At 37.4% G+C, this 19285-nt stretch overlaps 1 protein-coding gene across 8 annotated transcripts in view; it reads left to right on the top strand.

Moving 5' to 3' along the window:
- Window positions 1-19285, top strand: part of LOC102772608 (protein DDX26B) — a 67640-nt gene that overhangs the window by 40907 nt on the left and 7448 nt on the right. For 2 of the 8 annotated variants that reach the window (XM_015568590.1, XM_006770912.2), the window contains 6 exons: window positions 11020-11114; window positions 12112-12222; window positions 14380-14598; window positions 15485-15608; window positions 16970-17112; window positions 18300-18534. In XM_015568590.1, the coding sequence (XP_015424076.1) occupies window positions 11020-11114; window positions 12112-12222; window positions 14380-14598; window positions 15485-15608; window positions 16970-17112; window positions 18300-18534 (927 nt within the window). Of the gene's footprint in view, window positions 1-11019; window positions 11115-12111; window positions 12223-14379; window positions 14599-15484; window positions 15609-16465; window positions 16590-16969; window positions 17113-18299; window positions 18535-19285 lie in introns of those variants that run through there. The other 6 variants (XM_015568591.1, XM_015568592.1, XM_006770914.2 and 3 more) reach the window with 6 other exon arrangements.

The following is a 19285-nucleotide window of genomic DNA, read 5'->3' as shown; positions in this document are numbered from 1 at the left end:
TATATGTATTAAATGTACTGAAAAGAAATTATTTTAAATGTTGCAAATTAAGGTTAAGAATGGGTCGTCATAAGGGTGGGTGTGGGGTGGAAGGGGTCAATGGGAATAAACGGACATCTGTAATACTTTCAACAATAAAGATACATTTTTAAAAGAACGGGTCATCATAAATATATTAGTATGATTGTTCTGTATAGCCTGTCTACTTTATTTAGTCTAATCTAAAAGTATCCTCTAAAAGATGATTGCCACTGCTATAAATATAGGTTATGTCCCTGAGATTAATAAGACTACCAACAAAAACTACCTGTATTTTGTGGATTTACTTACCCATTTTTCTTAAATATACCTTTATGACCTCAGTTTTCACAATTATACAATGAAGGTTTAGACTAGATAATTTTGTTCTTGTTGTTAGTCCTCATCCAAGGATATTTTTACATTGATTTTTAGAGAGAATGGAAGGGAGGGAGAGGACAGAGTGAAACATCAATGTGAGAGAGACACATCAATTGGTTGCCTCCATCACATGCCCCAACAAGGGCCAGGGATCAAGCCTGCAACCAAGGTAAGTGTCCTTGACCAGAATTGAACCCAGGATCCTTCACTCCCCAGTCTGACACTCTATTAGACTAGATATTTTTTACGTAGACTGTAAATAGCATTATTTTTCTACTTTCAAGTACACTTTTTATTTTGAGATATTTGTAGATTCACCTGCAGTTGTAAGAAATAAAAATAGACATGACACCAAAAGCACAGACAACAGAAGCAAAAACAAACACGACCCCTCCATTCTGCTTTTGAATCCACTCATTGAACTTTTTACTTTTTTATTGCATTTTTAATTCTAAGATTTCCATTTGGTTCTTCTTTATATCTTCTGCTTCTCGTTCACTTTCTGTTTCTTTTTTTAATATGTTTTCTATTGATTTTAGAGAGTGAGGAAGGGAGGAGAGACAGAAGGGAGGGAGGGAGAGAGAGAAAGAGAGAGAGAGAGAGAGAGAGAGAGAGATCAGCTGCCTCCTGTACATACCTCAACTAGGGATTGAACCGGCGACCTTTCAGTGCATGGGATGATGCTCAACCACTGAGCCACACTGGCCAGGGCTCATTTTCTATTTCTTTGCTGAGGCTTTCTATTTTTTCATTTGTTTCAAATGTGTGTAATTGGTTGTTGAAATACCTTTTGTTATGGTGGGTTTTTAAACCTTTATTGAATATTTTTAACATCTCTGTCATTTTGGTGTTAGTGTCTCTTGATTGTCATTTTGAATTTGTTTTGAGATCTTCCTGGTTCTTGTATGGTGAATGATTTTCAGTTGAAATCGGAACATTTTCAATATTGTGAGTTTGTGGATCTTATTTAAATCTTCTGTTTTAGCTTGCTTCCTCTCATTCCTCTGGCAGAGACTTTGACGTACTTTCTCATTAGTGCCAGAGTGGCAGAGGTCCAGGTTCCCCACTTGGCTTCCCCTGTTGACACCCAAAAGGAGGGAGCTCCTTAGGCTCCTTATTATTGCTGTGCAGGGATAGGAGTTCTGGATCCTCACTACAAGGATACCTCTCTGGATGGGAGAAGTAGCAGTTTCTCCTTACTCTTCTCCACATGGTCTCCACTGACACCAAAGGGGTGGAGGTGTCCTCATTACCATAGGACAGTGGAAAAGTTCTTTAAAACTATTATGGGCTGAATTCCGGCATTTCATCTTTGGTCTAAACTCAGTCTGCTTTCCAAATTATTACATGAAAATGCCCCTAACTAGAATAGCTGGTCTTCCATCAGAAATTGAGATATATAGCACTTTACAAAAGCAAGACCCACCCTCTAAAATTGGTCTTTGCTGATCTTACGGGTAATAGAGATCAGATGTGGACATAGCATAATGGTTAAGAGGAAGCATTCAGTTCTTCCTTTGCCTCAAACTGTGCCTAAGTTGCCACATTCCCAGACTCCCTAGCACTATGTAAAGTCAAATCCTGACAATGTCTTCCTGGTTACCTCTTAGTCTGTATCACTCTGTTCCCCAAATGCCAAGTTCTCCTTCTCTCTGAAATGTCTTCTAACATCAGAGAGACATATGTGGCATTTGTTCTTGGTTCTTCTTAACCTGCAACACTGAGAATCCAGCCCTGCCTAGAGAATCGTGATCCTTTGGCAAATATCCCAGACCAGAAACCTCAGAAGATTCTTTGATTTCTCTCCCTTCCCTAACCCCACATAGTCATTTCAGGGCCATCCCATCCTTGACTCAGTTCCCATTCTTCCCTTTTGCTTCAAATATCCATTTCCAGGCTTTTCTATAATCTGTGTCTTCTAAGAAGCATAGAGTTTTTCACACTCTTTGAGGCTAAAGGTCCTTGTGCCCATGAATCCCAAACTTGGGTTTCATGCTGAGGTTCAGAAGTAGACACTCCTTACATTTCCACCATTACTTCATTTTCTGGCTTGTGCGGCTCCCATACTGTTTAAGTATATGGACTTTAGGATGTAGCTACTCTGCTATGAATCCTGGCTCTGCTGTTTGCTAGCTTTGTGCCTCAGTTATTTCATCTGTAAAGTGAGAATGATATTACCTACCTCAAAAGAATTTAGTTGGGATTGAATGAATACAGTTAACTGTACATAACTCACGTGGCAAATAGTAAGTACTCAATAATGCTATTGGCATTATTATTGTTGTTGTCATTATTAATAACTATGCTATCTTAGTAGTCCTTGAAGGCACTGTTTCATATTAAAGATACAATATAAAGATACAGGATGGTTTTGCACTTTTAGTGGGCAGGGCATTAAGTAAAAAGGCAAGTTAAGTCACATACACTTCATAATGCCCAGAAATATCACTGTATTACTACATAGTACCATAACTTTCCAAAAAGGTGACCTCTGTTTCTTTATCAATTCAAGGTTTCCAGCAAAAGTAGCTAAAGTAATTAAGCATTAAACTTACCTAAGGATAGAGAAGTGAGGCTTAATTGGATCAATGAACTACCATAACAATCACATTAGTAGGGTGGTAACCAGATTATCATAATTGGCAAGAAGACTATCTCTCAGTTAGGAAATTAGGATTTTTTGTTGTTGAGGACCAGTAACTATAGAGTTTAAGACATTAATGGCAACTTTTTTTAATACAGGGTGTCCCAAAAATGTATACACATTTTAACAGCTGATTCTATAACATTTTGAAAATGAAATGTATTTTAATAAACACTGCCTTTATAATGATTGAAAGTGTATATACATTTTTTTAGAGCACCCTGTATATCACCTTCAATTCTTCTGGGTTTTTTTAAATTAAGAACTAGGGACTTGTGTAAAAAATAAACTTTAGATCCACATTGAGACCAGGAGGAGCAAAAGAATAAATGCATATACTTTTATGTGTATTAATCACTATAGATTTAGTGCTTTACAGCTTACACCATTTTTCATTGTCTGTGGTGTTTTCATGTACATAATCTAGTTCTCAGAACAATCTTGTGTGGTAAGGCAGTTATTAAATTGATTTTATAGATGGAATGGAGACACAAAAAGGTGAAGTAATTTCTCAAAGCTCACTCAGCTAAGAATGTGGATGAGTTTGGACTCAAACCCACATCTTCCTCCTCTTCCAAGTGGGAAATGGGGAGAAAGGAACTAGAAGATAATGAGTCAGTAGTTTTGGGGGTATTGGCAGTATCATTTTAATCTCTTTCTACACTCACTTTCTTTTCTTTCAAATATTGATTAGCTAATTGTTTATGACATCTTTACTGTAGCCTCTTACAGACTACATGTGAATGGAAATTTAACACCTTGGAAGTCATTTTCTGAGCTATAGAGAAAGTGACTAAAGCAGTGTCACCCTAATAGATCTCTACTCTTAATTTAGACTGTGGAAGATATTCTTTCTTCCTCCCACTCCTGTTTCAAAGAATTCGACAAGAAATAATTAGACTAAATTGGCTCCTGGGTGGAATCATTGCAATCTGCATTGTTAGAAATATTACAACTATTATTGACTCTCATTATCTAATCTATTTATGTCTAAATGTCTCTCCAGTCTTGTGGTATTTAAATTTGTCAGTTAGTTTCCAAAATCTGCCTAATTCTCAGCAGACTTCACATAAAGACACAGTAAAACACGATAACTCATTCCTCTGTCAATATATGAATGGTTTCTAAAAGACCTGCGTACTGCCCTAGCCGGCTTGACTCAGTAGATAGAGCATCGGCCTGCGAACTGAAGGGTCCCGGGTTCGATTCCAGTCAAGGGCATATGCCTGGGTTGCAGCTCGGTTCCCAGTGGGGGGTGTGCAGGATGCAGCCAATCAATGATTCTCTCTCATCATTCATGTTTCTATCACTCTCTCCCTCTCCTTTCCTCTCTGAAATCAATAAAAATATACATTAAAAAAAGACCTGCATTCTACAATGAGCCAGCAGTCTCTTCAGATCTTTTTTCTTTGTTCTTTCTACCCTGTTCCAAAAGAACAAAAACCCCACATTTTATGACTTTGTAACTTCATTTAAATTAGTCTCAACAGGAGTGAATAATTTATTGTAGCAGTAAACTAACTAAATAATTCAGAATATTTACTAAATAAATGTAATAAATAACTAAAATAATTCAGAATTTCAAATAAATTTGTAGAGAAATTATGCATATGGCATAGGAATGGTTTTGTCATTGGAAGTAAAAGCATTTGTTTAAGTACTTTATCCATTTTGAGTTCATTTTTGTGTATGGTATAAGTAGGTGGTCTAGTTTCATTTTTTTTACATGTATCTGTCCAATTTTCCCAACACCATTTATTGAAGAGTCTGTCTTGACTCCATTGTATGTTCTTGCCTCCTTTGTCAAATATTAACTGAGATAGATTGCTTTGGGTAGTATGAACGTTTTAATGATATTGATTTAATCCATGAACACAGTATTTTCTTCCATCTGTTTATGTCTTCTTCTATCTCTTTTTTCAGTGTCCTGTAGTTTTCCAAATACACATCTTTTACCTCCTTAGTTAAGATTATTCCTAGGTATCTTAATTTTTTTGGTGCAATGGTAAATGGGATTGCTTTTTAAATTTCTCTTTCTGTAAGTTCATTATGGGTGTATAGAAATGCCTTAGATTTCTTGTCGTTAATTTTGTATCCTACTACATTGTTGGATTCATTTATTACGTCTAATAATTTTTTGATGGAGTCTTTAGGGTTTTCTATGTACAGTATCATGTCATCGTTAATAATGACAGTATTATTTCTTTTCCAATTTGGATGCCTTTTATTTCTTCTTCTTCTCTGATTGCTATGGCTAGCACTTCCAGAATTATGTCGAACAGGAGTGATGAAAGTGGGCATCCCGGTCTCATTCCTGTTCTTAGGTGAAATAGTTTTAGTTTTTGCCCATTGAGTATGATGTTGGCTGTAGGTTTGTCATATAAGGTTCTTATTATGTTGAGGTCCCTCTATTCCCATTTTGCTGAGGGCTTTAATCAAGAAAGGGTGTTGGATTTTGTCAAATGCTTTTTCTGCATCAATTGATATGACTATGTGATTTTTATCTCTCAATTTGTTTATGTGATGTATCACATTTATTGACTTGCAGATATTGTACCATCCTTGCATTCCTGGGATAAATCCTACTTGGTCATGGTGTATGATCTTTCTGTGTACTGCTGGATCCGATTTGCTAGAATTTTGTTGAGGATTTTGGCATATATGTTCATGAAGGATATTGACCTGTAATTTTCTTTCATTGTGTTGTCTTTATCTGGTTTTGGTATTAGGGTGATCCTGGCTTCATAGAATGAGCTTGGAAGTGTGCCTTCCTCTTGAATTTTTTGGACTAGTCTGAGGAGGATAGGTTTTAGTTCTTCCTTGAATGTTGGTAAAACTCCCCTGTGAAGCCACCTGGCCCTGGGCTTTTGTTTGCTGGAAGCTTTTTGATGACTGCTTCAATTTCCTCCATAGCTATGGCCCTATTGAGATTTTTAGATTCTTCCTGATTGATTTTTGTAAGGTTGTATTTTTCTAGGAATATGACCATTTCCTTCATGTTGTCTAGTTTGTTGGAATAGAGCTGTTCATAGTATTTCTTAACAATCCTTTGTAGTTTTGTGGGGTCTGTTGTTATTTTGCTTCTTTCATTCCTGATTTTGTTTATTTGGGTCCTCTCTCTTTACTTCTTGTTGAGCCTGCCTAGCAGTTAATCAATCTTGTTTATCCTTTCAAAGAACCAGCTCTTGGTTTCATTGATCTTTTTCATATATTTATTTATTTAGATCTCTATGTCATTTATTTCTGCTCTGATCTTTCTTATCTCCTTCCTTCTGCTCACTCTGGGCTTTGCTTTTGTTGCTCTCCGTCTAGTTCTTTAAGTTGTAGAGTTAGATGATTTATTACCATTTTTTCTTTTTTTGAGGTAGGCCTGTAGAGATATAAACTTCCTTCTCAGGACTGCTTTCACTGTGTCCCATAGATTTGGATTTGTTGTGTGTTTTTATTATCTTTCATTTCCAGGATGTTTTTAATTTCTTCTTTTTTCTCTTTGTTAACCCAATCATTGTTTAATAACATGCTATTCAGCTTCCAAGTGTTTTAATTTTTTATTGTCTTTATTAGAGTTTATTTCTAATATTATGCCATTGAGGTCTGAGAAGATGCTTGATATGATTTCAATCTTCTCAAATTTGGAGAGACTTTGTCTGTGACCCAATATGTGGTTCAGGGGTCCTCAAACTTTTTAAACAGGGGACCAGTTCACTGTCCCTTGACCGTTGGAGGGCTGGACTATAGTTTTAAAAAAAACTATGAACAAATTCCTATGCACACAGCGGCAGCAAAAACACCCGGCGGGTTGGATAAATGTTTTCGGCGGGCCGCATGTGGCCTGAGGGCAGTAGTTTGAGAACCCCTGATTGTGGTCATCTTTGAAAATGTCCCATGTGCACTTGAGAAGAACATATATTCCGTGGCTTTGGAGTGAAATGTTCTGAAGAGGAGGTCAATTAAGTCCATCTGATCTAGTGAGTCATTTAGGATTGCTGTTTCTTTGATGATTTTTTTGTCTAGAGGATTTATCCAGTGATGTCAGTGGTGTATTAAAGTCCCCTACTATGATTGTATTGTTGTCGATCTCTCCCTTGATATCTTCCAGGAGTTTTTTTTATGTATTTGGGTGCTCCTGCATTGGGCGCATATATGTTTATCAGGTTTATATCCTCTTGTTGTATTGATCCCTTTAGTATTATGAAGTGGCCTTCCTTATCTCTTGTTATGACCTTCATTTTGAGGTCTATTTTGTCAGATATAAGTATTGCTACCCAGCTTTTTTTTTTTTCATTTCCATTTGTCTGGAAGATATTTTTTCTATCCCTTCACTTTTCACCTGTGTGAGTCCCTTGTTCTGATGTGGGTCTCCTATAGACAGCATATATATGGGTCATGCTTTTTTCCCCCCCATTGAGCCACTCAAGGTCTTTTGATTGGAGCATTTAGCCCATTTACATTTAAAGTTATTATTGATAGTTACATGTTTGTAGCCATTTTTTTGTGCCTGTATTCCTTTTTCTCTTTTTATTTCTTCTTTTTATACCACTCCCTTTAGCATTTCTTGCATTGCTGGCTTGGTAGTGATAAACTCCCTTAGCCTTTATCTGTGAAGCTCCTGATTTCCCTTTCAATTTTGATTGATAGTTTTGCTGGATAGAGTGTTCTTGGATTCAGACCCTTGCTTTGCATCACTTTGTAAACTTCCTTCCATTCCTTTTTGGCCTAATGTGTTTCTGTTGAGAAATCATTTGATAATCTAATGGGAGATCTCTTGTACATAACTTTCTGTCTCTCTCTTGCAGCCTTTAAGATTCTCTCTTTGTCCTGAACGTTTGCCATCATAATTATTATGTGTCTTAGTGTGGGTCTTTATGGGTTCATCTTGTTTGGGACTTTCTGTGCTTGTGTGATTTTTTTCTTCCCCACATCAGGGAAGTTTTCTGACATTATTTCTTCAAATAGGTTTTCTAACCCTTGTTCCTCTTCCTATTGTTCTGGCACCCCTATTATTCTTATGTTGCTTCATTTCATGTTGTCCCATAGCTCCCATAGGCTCTCCTCCTGTCTTTTAATTTTTTTCTCCATTTGCAGTTCAATTTGGGTGTGTTTTGCTACCCTTTCTTCTAATTCGTTAATTCGGTCCTCTGCTTTTCCTACTCTACTCTTGAAACTTTCCATAATGTTTTTCATTGCAGTTATATCACTCTTTATTTCTTCTTGATTCTTACTTAAGTTGTTGACTTCCGGCCACCTCTTCCCAACCTGCTCTTCTCCCCAGCCTCTCCCCAGACTCCACAAGTCCGCACCTCCACCTGCACCTCAGCCACGGGTGAGTGTCTGTATTTGAAAGGTTCTATGAACTAGGTTCAGCAAACAAAAACAAAGACCAAAAAGAGGAGAGCCCTAACCAGTTTGGCTCATTGGATAGAGCGTCAGTCTGCGGACTCAAGGGTCCCGGGTTCAATTCCAGTCAAGGGCATGTACCTTGGTTGCGGGCACATCCCCAGTGGGAAGTGTGCAGGAGGCAGCTGATCGATGTTTCTCTCTCATCAATGTTTCTAATTCTCTATCCCTCTCCCTTCCTCTCTGTAAAAATCAATAAAAATATATTTAAAAATAAAAGAGAAGAAAGAGCTGCACCACTGTGAGCCCCTCTCCCTCCAGCATGGCACAGGTTGGGCAGCCATCCAGTCTATCATGGCTGTGGACTCAGATCTAGAATCCCCTGCCACCAGCAGTCCTGCGGACCTCATTTCCACAGTCAGACACTATGCCTGTCCCAAGGGATGCAGCCTCAGTGCCATGCGGTTTCCCTCTGACCCTCCGGGCTTGGAGGTTTCACAGTTCTCTCCAGCCCAGATCCCTGATTTTACTGCTCTCCAGGTGTCCTCTGCCCTTCCTGGCTGCAAATTGTCTCGCCAGCTGTGTCTATTTCACCAATTCGGGGTGGATGTTATTTGATTTAGTTGCTCATTCTATCTGCTCTGGGACAAGGCTAGGGATCCGTCCATCTATTCTGCAGCCATTTTGTCTCGAGTTCTTTCTTTTTTACAGTAGCATAGTATTCCATTGTGTAGATGTGGCACAGTTTTTTAATCCACTCACCTTTTGATGGGCACTTAGTCATCAATTTTTAAAAAATAATTATTTTTCAATTAGTTGACATATAATATTATATTAGTTTCAGGTGTTCAACCCAGTGATTAGACATTATATAACTTACTAAATGATCACCCCAATAAATCTAATACCCATCTGATATCACACATAGCTATTAGAATACTAGAGGACCGGTGCACTGCACCAGAGGGGTCCATCGGCCTGGCTTGTGGGGATTGGACCAAAACCAGCTTTCTGACATCCCCCCAACAGGTCCCAGATTGTGAGAGGGTGCAGGCCAGGCCAAGTGACCCCACTAGTGCCCAATTGGGGCCAGGGAGGAACCACGGGAGGGCTCCAGGGCATGTCCAGCCCATCTCACCCAGTCCTGATTGGCCGAACCCTAGCAGCAAGCTAACTTACTGGTCAGAGCATCTACCCCATAGTGGTCAGTGCGCATCATGGTGACTGGTTGAACAGTCAGATACTTAGCATATTAGGCTTTTATTATATAGGATTATTAACTATGTTCCCTATGCTTTACATCCCCATGACTATTCTGTAACTACTAATTTGTACTTCCTATTCCCTTCACCTTTTTCATCCATCCCCTCACCCTCCTCCTATCTGACACCCAATTTTTTAAAAAATATATATTTTATTGATTTTTTACAGAGAGGAAGGGAGAGGGATAGAGAGTTAGAAACATCGATGAGAGAAAAACATGAATCAGCTGCTTCTTGCACGCTCCCTACTGGGGATGTGCCCGCAACCAAGGTACATGCCCCTGACCGGAATCAAACCTGGGACCTTTCAGTCTGCAGGCTTACACTTTATCCACTGAGCCAAACCAGTTAGGGCTGGCACCCAATTTTTAAGTAGTATTTGGTCCCAGATTGTGAGAGGGTGCAGGTTTGGTTTAAAATGTCTGACCACTGAAATCACAGAAATGAAGAGAGGGGAAATATGACTAACAAAGTATAAGCTGATTGTTGAGAATCCAAAACATAATTTAGAACTTGCCATCATTACCTAGAAATTAGAGGCTTAGTTTTGTTCTCATGTACGTTGTAAAGTCTATTACCTTGGCCTTTCAGGAAAAAGTATAGCACTATTTATTTATTTATGAAATATAATTGATATATAACATTATATTAGTTTCAGGTGTACAACATAATGATTCAATATTTGTATATATTGTGAAATGGTTACAGTAAGTCCAGTTAATTTTTATTATCATACATAGTTACAATTTTTTTTCTAACAATGAGAACTTTCAAGATCTACTCTCTTAGCAACTTTCAAATATGCACCATAGTATTATTAACTATAGTCACTGTGCTCTGCTTAACATTTGGGTGATTTATTTATAACCGGGAAGTTGTATTATTTGACCACCTTCAGTCATTTCTCCCACCATCACCTCTGGCAACCATCAATCTGTTCTCTGTATCTATGAGTTCAGTTTTGTTGTTTTTCACATTCTCTATTCGAATAAAGGGAATATGCCATCAACCAGTGACCATGGATTCCCTATCAGGTGGAAATCACTACAGTAGAGTTACCAATATGTAAAAAAATTTCACATGGATCAGTTAGTGTTGTAATATTATATTTTATGTATCTTTGTGGCAAAAGAGAAATATGTAACTTGGAAATTTATTTCATTTAGAATACTAGAAAATACTAGAAAAATACTATATATAATTTTGGTAAATAGTGCCCAAAAAAAGACAATCAAATAAACTCCAATGAAAAGTTCATCTAATATAATCAAGAGTTGAGATTCCTAAGAACTGATATAATACATGTGGGTTGCTTGATTTAGATCTTAATATTTAGAACTAGTATAATGTATTATTGTATTTGACTTTCTCTTACAGATGACTTGTTTAAAGTTCACAAGCTTAAGCCAAATCTGAAGTGGCGACAGGCTTTTGATGGCTACTTAAAAACTCTGCCTCCATATTACTTATTAGTATGTATTTATGTGTACATATGTATTAACTCTATCAGTGGTGATTCTTGTCACAAAAAAATGTCAATTAACCAAAAACTTTACCCCTGAAATGAGATAGTTTTTAAATTTATAAATATTTGTGTCCCATTGTTTTCTCAAATTATGTGTAAGAGCTTGGAGATGTCATAGTGGCACAAAAAGAACTGTTTTGTTTATTTTATTTCCTTTAACTGCCATGGTTATTTTCATAAAGCACATCTGTATTTTTGTATTAAAAATTAACCTTATGAAGTTGTAATTTTGGAATTTAAGAATAGGTCTGGATTCGTGTGTTATATCAACTTCCCTTTTTAACTCTAGAAATTATCCATGTGGAGTTTCCCTCTGAAATTTTTTTCTGAAGGCATTATATTTACTTACTGCATCAAGTAGAGACATTGGTTCAGAGGCGGGTTGGGGGGGGGGGGCGTCCAAAAAAAGTAAAAAAAATTACTTGGCCTCATTTGGATTTTTACAGTTTGAGAAACATATTCATGATGATTTTGAACTGGCTACATAATCTAAATCAAGAGTTATCCAAATCATTTCAGAGGTAGATGTGGAAAACTTTAAGTCAAGTTTCTAGAGGTGAAAAGGCAGAACCATGGTATCTGGTGTCACTGGGAGGAGAAATTGGGGTGTGTTATTATTTACCATGGCAGGAATGGGGTGCACAATAAATTGGAATATGAAATAATTTTATGACTTGAGAATTAAGACTAAAAGCAATTTACCTAATTGAATTTGTTACTTGCTCTTCTTATCCCACTCTCTTCTAATTTTTTTTTTTTTTTTACTTTCTGCTCCTTACTTCTCTGCTATTTTCATTGCCACTTTTTAATGTTCCATGTTTGGTTTTATGTGCAGCACCTTGACTTCTAAGAAATGAATCATGTCCCTTTGCCCCTTATAACTGAACTTTGAGTATTTTAAGATTTATTCTATTCTTACTGTTGTGTATTTTGTTTCCTTATAGCCATTAAAGAAAGCACTAAGGATGATGGGAGCTCCAAATCTGATATCAGATAATTTAGATTGTGGACTTAGTTACAGTGTTATCTCTTACCTTAAAAAACTCAGCCAACAGGTAGTATTGGTAAAAACAAACAAACAAAAATCCTTTGCCCTCAGAAGTGCATTTCCTTATTCTCTAGTGTAATTGTAATTTTTCAAATTAAATGTGTATATATTTCTACACTTTATGGATTAGTACTAATGTGATTCTCTATGGCTTCTAGCTTCACCATTAAACTGCAATGAAAAGTCTGTCAGTATCATCTGATGCTGTGCCATTTCTCCTTATGCTTGCCAGTTTGTTCTATCCACAAGCTGGTTGATATTTTGTGGCCTTAGAGGGGCAGAGGCTTACTAGAATTATTTCATGGGTCACATTTTGCCTATTCTCAACTTAGTTTCTCCTCAAATCACATTGGGGTAGAGCATCCCTGTTTTTAGGTCAGCACATTGAGGCATGGTGTGATTAAATGACTTGCCAGAAACTAGTTTTGAGGCAGTAAATATCCATATGCTTTTTCTTGGAGAGGGAGAGATGAGACCAGTGTTCCTCATACTAGAGGGTGATAGGCCCCAAGGGGACCTGAAGAGTGGAGTTCAATCTCCTCTCTTCTTGCCCTCCATCTGTTACTTTATACCCACCCCTCATTTATCATTATTCACCTTGTCCCTTGCCTGCCCCTCTCTATTAGTACCTCATCCTCCACTCACCCCTACTTATCATACTTCTCCTCTACCTAGCCCATTCTTGCAGGGTGGAAATGTTAGAGCTTTACTGCCATACAAATGTGTTATGTTATATGACAAATTTATGGAGCAGCTTTATTTTCTTATGCACAAATGTATTCCCAGGTAGGGAACAGTAGTAGCGTTTGCAGTGACTACTTCAAGTTCAATATGTTTGGAAGTTAGACCTTTAAAAAAAAGAAAATAGTAAGCAAAAAAGTAAAAGTTTTCACTAAAGACCCAAAATGCCTCCACAATTTGGGATGCTGACACACCTTGTAGGAACTGGCAAAAAACTTTATGTTCTGGAATTTGCCAGCTCTCACCAGTCCAGTGTGCTCATAAATACAAAGAAAGAAAAGGCAAACCCAGATTTCTGGTCTATCAAGTGTGCCCTTAACCCCTTTTCCTTTCTGCTGATATTTTTTCGTTGTTAATGTTTTTTTATGAGTTATTTATTTATTTATTGCTCTATTGATTTGTATATTTTTATTTGACGTTTACCTTAGGCCTTTAAGGCTGTGTCAGCAGGATGTGGCCACTAGGAAGAATAGTAAACAGAGTTCAAACTCATGCAAGTTCTGGGGCCTTCTGGAATATATTATTTGTGTAGTTGTATACATGAACTTTCAGGATCATTTATGGAAACAGACCCTTCCTTTACTCTTATCCCTTATTTAATGACTTAATTTTTTAAAATAAGCATACTTAATTCTAATAATTAAGGAAAATTAATGAATATCTCTAACCAAACCACACAAAAATCAAAATTATTTTGAGCTTACTGGACATTGGTGGTATTCCATCTTTTAGAGAAAAATAAAAGGTCATTACTAATTTAAAATAGCTTTACTAATTTAATAATTGTTACTTGTTTCTTGAACTATCTCAAATATATCACAAAATATGCCCAATATATTGTTATAATACAGTCAAGCACTATTTATCAATATGATATAATAGTGTTTAGTAAGAATATTCTTTTGTTGTAAGTTAGTAAGAAACATTTAGCACATATTACAAAGTAATTACTTGGTAATATCTGTTAAATTAAGCATTAATTTTTTGCATGGTTCAATATTAAAACTAAATTGTGTCTTTTTTCAAAAACCAATCTATGGAATCTGAATTTTAGCACTAGTTTACATTTATAAATACAGAGTCCAAAATGAATATGTAGACTAGATTTTACAATAACAAAATGTGATTTTAAATGTCTATGAATGTAATTTTTATCCATGGTTTCCATTCCCTCCATGATTCAATCATAGTTTTGAAATAAGACAAGATGAAAAAATGTATTAAGTTATTTGTCTTTCTAGCCCCCCCTCTGTTTGCAGTGGTAGTACAGAGAAGCACAGGAAAATGTTTAATTACCCGTTTTTCTGTGATTTGCAATTAAAAATTGTTCTGTGGGGTTCTTAAAGTATTATCTTTCTTAAGTAGTAAAAATGACAGTGATAATACAGATCTTTTTATAACATACTATGTACTTTCATTTTAGACCAAACTAGAGTCAGAACGAATTCTAGCATCAGTGGGGAAGAAACCTCCCCAGGAAATTGGAATCAAAGTGAAAAATCATTCTGGAGGTGGTATGTCCTTGACTCACAATAAAAATTTCCGAAAGCTATTGAAAGAAATCATAGGGGAAACTTCATCAAGACTGGCTGAATTGAATACCAAAGAATTTGCTGGCTTTCAAGTAGGGCTTTTAAACAAGGTAAATTATGGCATAAATAGTTTGTGTTTGTTTGAACTTGTCTGACACATTTGTGTCTCTCATATTACTTTAGTTTTGAAATAATTACAATGCTGTTTTGGATCTTACATTATTGATGGACCAGTTTAGGAATTATCCTGCCAGCAGACACTGATATGGAATTAAATGTACAAGATATGTTTAGGGGGTAATGTCTGTGAAAGGTAAAGGGGAGAAGGGAATAGTAGTAAGCACAGAGATCCTTCAGATTACACTGCTGACCTAGCACCTGTGAGAAGAAGGGGGAAAGGAAAGGAGAAATGTTTATGAAGAGCCTCAGACATTCGGTATAGTTGGGAAAACGTCTTAGCCAGCCCAACAAGGACCTCTGGCACCAAGATTTCCCATAGAGGAGGTCCACATTGGGCAAAACTGGCCAAAGCCTAATATCCCCCATAATTCTCAGTCATTGGCAGGGAGTAACCTGGGAAGAGTATGGCCTCAGCTCAGATGCTGTAGCAGAGCCCTAAGCCCCACTAATGGCACTCTTCTCAGCAGCCATTGTTTCCTGGGGGTAGATCCTAGCAGCTCACCTCCATGGTGCCAGAAGAACACATCTATATTTTAAGCAGTGGGCCTGCAAGCCTGCCACAGGAATAAATCTCAGGATTTGATGTTTTAAATGACACACTTGAAAAATAATATTCCCAGTGGTTTTGAATACTTTGCGGGTGTATTAGAATTCAGAACAAAGCCAGCAAGTATAAATTTTCCACTGGGAAAATTCTACTGTAGTCAATTTTAGTGAATGTAGAGTCCTTTACTAAGATTTTAAGAGGGTTAAGAATTGTATTTCTATATTAAAAGTCTCAGGAATAACTAAAATTATTTGTTTCATTTCAAATAGGATTTGAAACCTCAGACATATAGAAATGCTTATGATATTTCACGTAGAGGTCTTTTAGACCAGTTAACCAGAATGAGATCCAATCTGTTGAAAACACACAATTTTATTGTTGGACAAGATGAAGGTAAATGAACACAAAAGTCATTTTTGTTGATTAAGAAAATGTCGAGGCTGATGTAAATGAAGGTGTTTATTATATATAACTAGAGGCCCTGTGCATGACATTCATGCACTGGGGTGGGGGGTTCCTCAGCCCGGCCTGCGCCCTCTTGCAGTCTGGGACCCTTCGGTGGATGTCCAACTGCCTGCAGTCGGACATCCCCTAAGGGGTATTAGCGCTACTATGGAGGCGGGCAAGGCTCCCACCACCACCACTGCACTCGCCAGCCATGAGCTTGGCTTCTGGCTGAGCAGCAACCCCCCTGTGGAAGCACACTGACCACTAGAGAGCAGCTCCTGCATTCAGCATCTGTCCCCTGGTGGTCAGTGCGCATCTTAGCAACTGGTCATTTGGTTGATTTGTACATTATGGTTTTATTATATAGGATTAGGGAGGTTATTTTTGCAATATTTTAATGTTTAGAATGCCTATTTTCACCAAATCCTATATCTATCCATGCACAAGTTTACTGTTCCCAGGTTTAAGGAAAAGTGTACATTAGTCAATGCATATATTACATTCCATGCTTTAGCTCCTACAAGCCTCAAAATAACCCCATGAAATAGATGGGGTTATTTTATATATGAGAACTACAAGTGAGTATTTTAGTAGTTTGCCCAGGGTTAGTGAGTTGGAAAGTTGTAGAACCTCATTCTGTCAGATTTCAGAAATTGCATGCCCCAATACTATGTCACCCAGTGTACTGTGATGATTCAATCCATAATTCCTCTGTTACATGAAAAGAATGAACCAGATAGTGTCCATGTTAACTGGTGACAATGTATAATTCTCTTATACTCCATTTTATTCATTTCAAACAGGGTCACTTTTCCATTTAAATGTACAAATCTTAACCTGGCCAACCTCTGGAAATTATACACCAAGTTTTGTGGGGAGGGAAGGACTTTTCTATGAAGAGAGCCTGCAGTTGTAATCAAATTATCCAAGAGGGTAAGACCCACTAACAAAGGTTCTCTGGATGATAAGAAAAAACCATGGAGCCTAGGCTCTTGGAAACACAGAGCAAATATGGTGTTTTGAGTTGAAATGGTGGTATAAGAGATGTCAGCACATTGTCAGACCTGGTTTGAAGGGTAAGGTAGTCATTCTTGAACTAGTGATTTAAGATTTTAGGCAGTAATGATGGCATAGTAGTAATGAATGGAAAGAACAGAGATGATTTTAGGTCCTAGAATGCTAGATTCGAGCTTTTAGACTATCGGATCCAACATACATATTGCTAAGCAGACTATGATCATGTCCTCTCAGAAGGACCATACACTTAAGCTATATAGCATCTTGTTTCTTTTATGGTGATTTTGCAGATTCCCTTCATAGTGTTCCAGTCGCACAAATGGGCAACTATCAGGAATACCTAAAGACATTGGTTTCTCCACTTCGAGAGATTGATCCAGATCAACCCAAAAGACTACATACTTTTGGCAATCCATTTAAACAAGATAAAAAGGTAGAATACCTATTTCTTTATCTGCCTAAACTGTGCTATTCTTGCTATAATTCATTTCTTCTTGATAAGATGAATTACAAACCAGAGATTCTCCTGTTAATTTAAAAGATAAAATAAGACTCCGAGGATCTCTGTGAATGGAAAGTAGAAACCTCCTGATGCAAGATTGTTTAGGTTGAAGAAAACAATAGCTGACATCTATTGAGTACCTGGTAGGAGCTGGTGTTTGAAATGATCATATTTAATGTTGACAACTGTTCTGCAGATGAGTATTACTATCTGTCCTTTAATAAGAAGAAATCAAAGTTCATAGTGGTAAAATGGTTTACCCTAACCATTTTAAGTGACACAGCTAATAAGAGGCAGGATTTAAACCCCTATCTTTCCAATTCCAGAGTCTGTATTTTTTCCCACCTCCACATACTAATTCATTTAATATTGAGATTACCACTAATTTCCTTTGTTTCCATAATTCAGATGTCTAGTGTTTTATCTAGATAGTGGTAAATTACTCCTCTTGAAACATGAAGTACAGGGTGACGTTGCTTTATTTGGATTGTCCTACTAGAAATCTAAATACGAGGGGGAGGGTGTATGTGAGAGAGAGAGAAAGAGAGAGAGAGAGAGAGAGAGAGAGAGAGAGAGAGAGAGATTGACCATAAAAGTCACTGTGTGTTTATTCCCATTTTTGATTGCTGAGAATTGCACATTTTTCAAGCTTTCTGCTTAATTGTGATTGTATTTTGCTTGATCTTGGGGCAACACTATAAACATTGTTTTACTGGTTTTAGAAAGAGGAAGGGAGAGGGAGAGAGAGATACAAACATAGATGAGAGATAAACATTGATGGCTGCCTCCTGCATGACCCCCACTGGGGATTGATCCCACAACCGAGGCATGTGCCCTAACCTGGAATTGAACTAGGGACCTCCTGGTGCATGGGATAACTCTCAGCCAACTAAGCCACACCAGCTGGGCAACACCTTATATTTTAGTCTCCTCCTTGTTTCACTTAGACTGGATTAAAATTGAGTAGCATCTTCTAAGAACAGAGCCTGTGTGGGGCATGATAAATCTTTGGCCCATGATTAAGACCTATATTGATGATGTAATACATGATTGTATATGCATATGAAGAGTGCTTCCAGTGTTGTCTTTAATGGAATATGTTCATTGATGTTTTTTAGGGAATGATGATAGATGAAGCAGATGAGTTTGTAACAGGGCCACAAAACAAAGTGAAACGTCCTGGAGAACCCAACAGCCCTCTGTCATCTAAGAGAAGGCGGAGTATGTCCCTGCTGTTGAGGAAACCACAAACACCACCTACTGTAACTAACCATGTGGGCGGAAAGGGACCACCCTCAGCCTCGTGGTTCCCATCTTATCCAAACCTCATAAAACCCACTCTTGTACATACAGGTATAGAGTAGTGGCTGTGATTTCCTTATGTCTCCTACAGGACTAAGACACTGAATAATTTTATTTTTATTTGTATTCATTCTTTTGTATTCAGTTTTGTTCATTAAGTAAACCAATATGAAATCATCAATGTGGTAGGTACAGAGAACCCAGGAAGCAGAGACCCTATTTCAAGGATCTCAATTTCTATGAGGGGGAAAAGATCCATACTTACATAGTAATTAACTATGTAAATTAGAATGGAGAGATGTGAGCATGTTTGTCTTGCCAACGCAAGGTATAATGAGGTGCAAATATTTGGAGTTGCTGTTCTAGTCAGAATGATAGAGCAGGTTCCTGAGGCACTAGGAACAAATGACCTCATAAGAACATGGATCTACACTTGCTCCCTATGTCCTCATCTCCTCTTTTTGCTTTAATCTGGTGCACTCTGGCTCTGTCTCCTCCACTCCACTAAAACAGGCCTCATCAAGGGCTCCGGTGTCTGCCACACATTGCCATTATTTCTTACATCATTTGATACAGTTGTTCACTCCCTCCTCCATGGAAACTTCTTGGGTTCCCAGACACCACCAACTACTGGGTCTTTCCTCGATTCATAACAACTTCTTTTTATACTCTTTTCTGATTTCTCCCCTTCTTTGTGAGTTCACTGAACCAGATCAGAAAGAGGGGCACCTTTAAATAGTGTAGGGACCCAAAGCTCAATTCTTTTTTAAAAAAAATTCTTTATTGTTGAACTCCTTTAGGT

The sequence above is a fragment of the Myotis davidii genome, unplaced genomic scaffold (genome assembly GCF_000327345.1).
Source record: "Myotis davidii unplaced genomic scaffold, ASM32734v1 scaffold1465, whole genome shotgun sequence".
Taxonomy (NCBI): domain Eukaryota; kingdom Metazoa; phylum Chordata; class Mammalia; order Chiroptera; family Vespertilionidae; genus Myotis; species Myotis davidii.
Note: the sequence above shows the minus strand (reverse complement) of the source record. Positions and strands in the feature narration are given on the sequence as shown.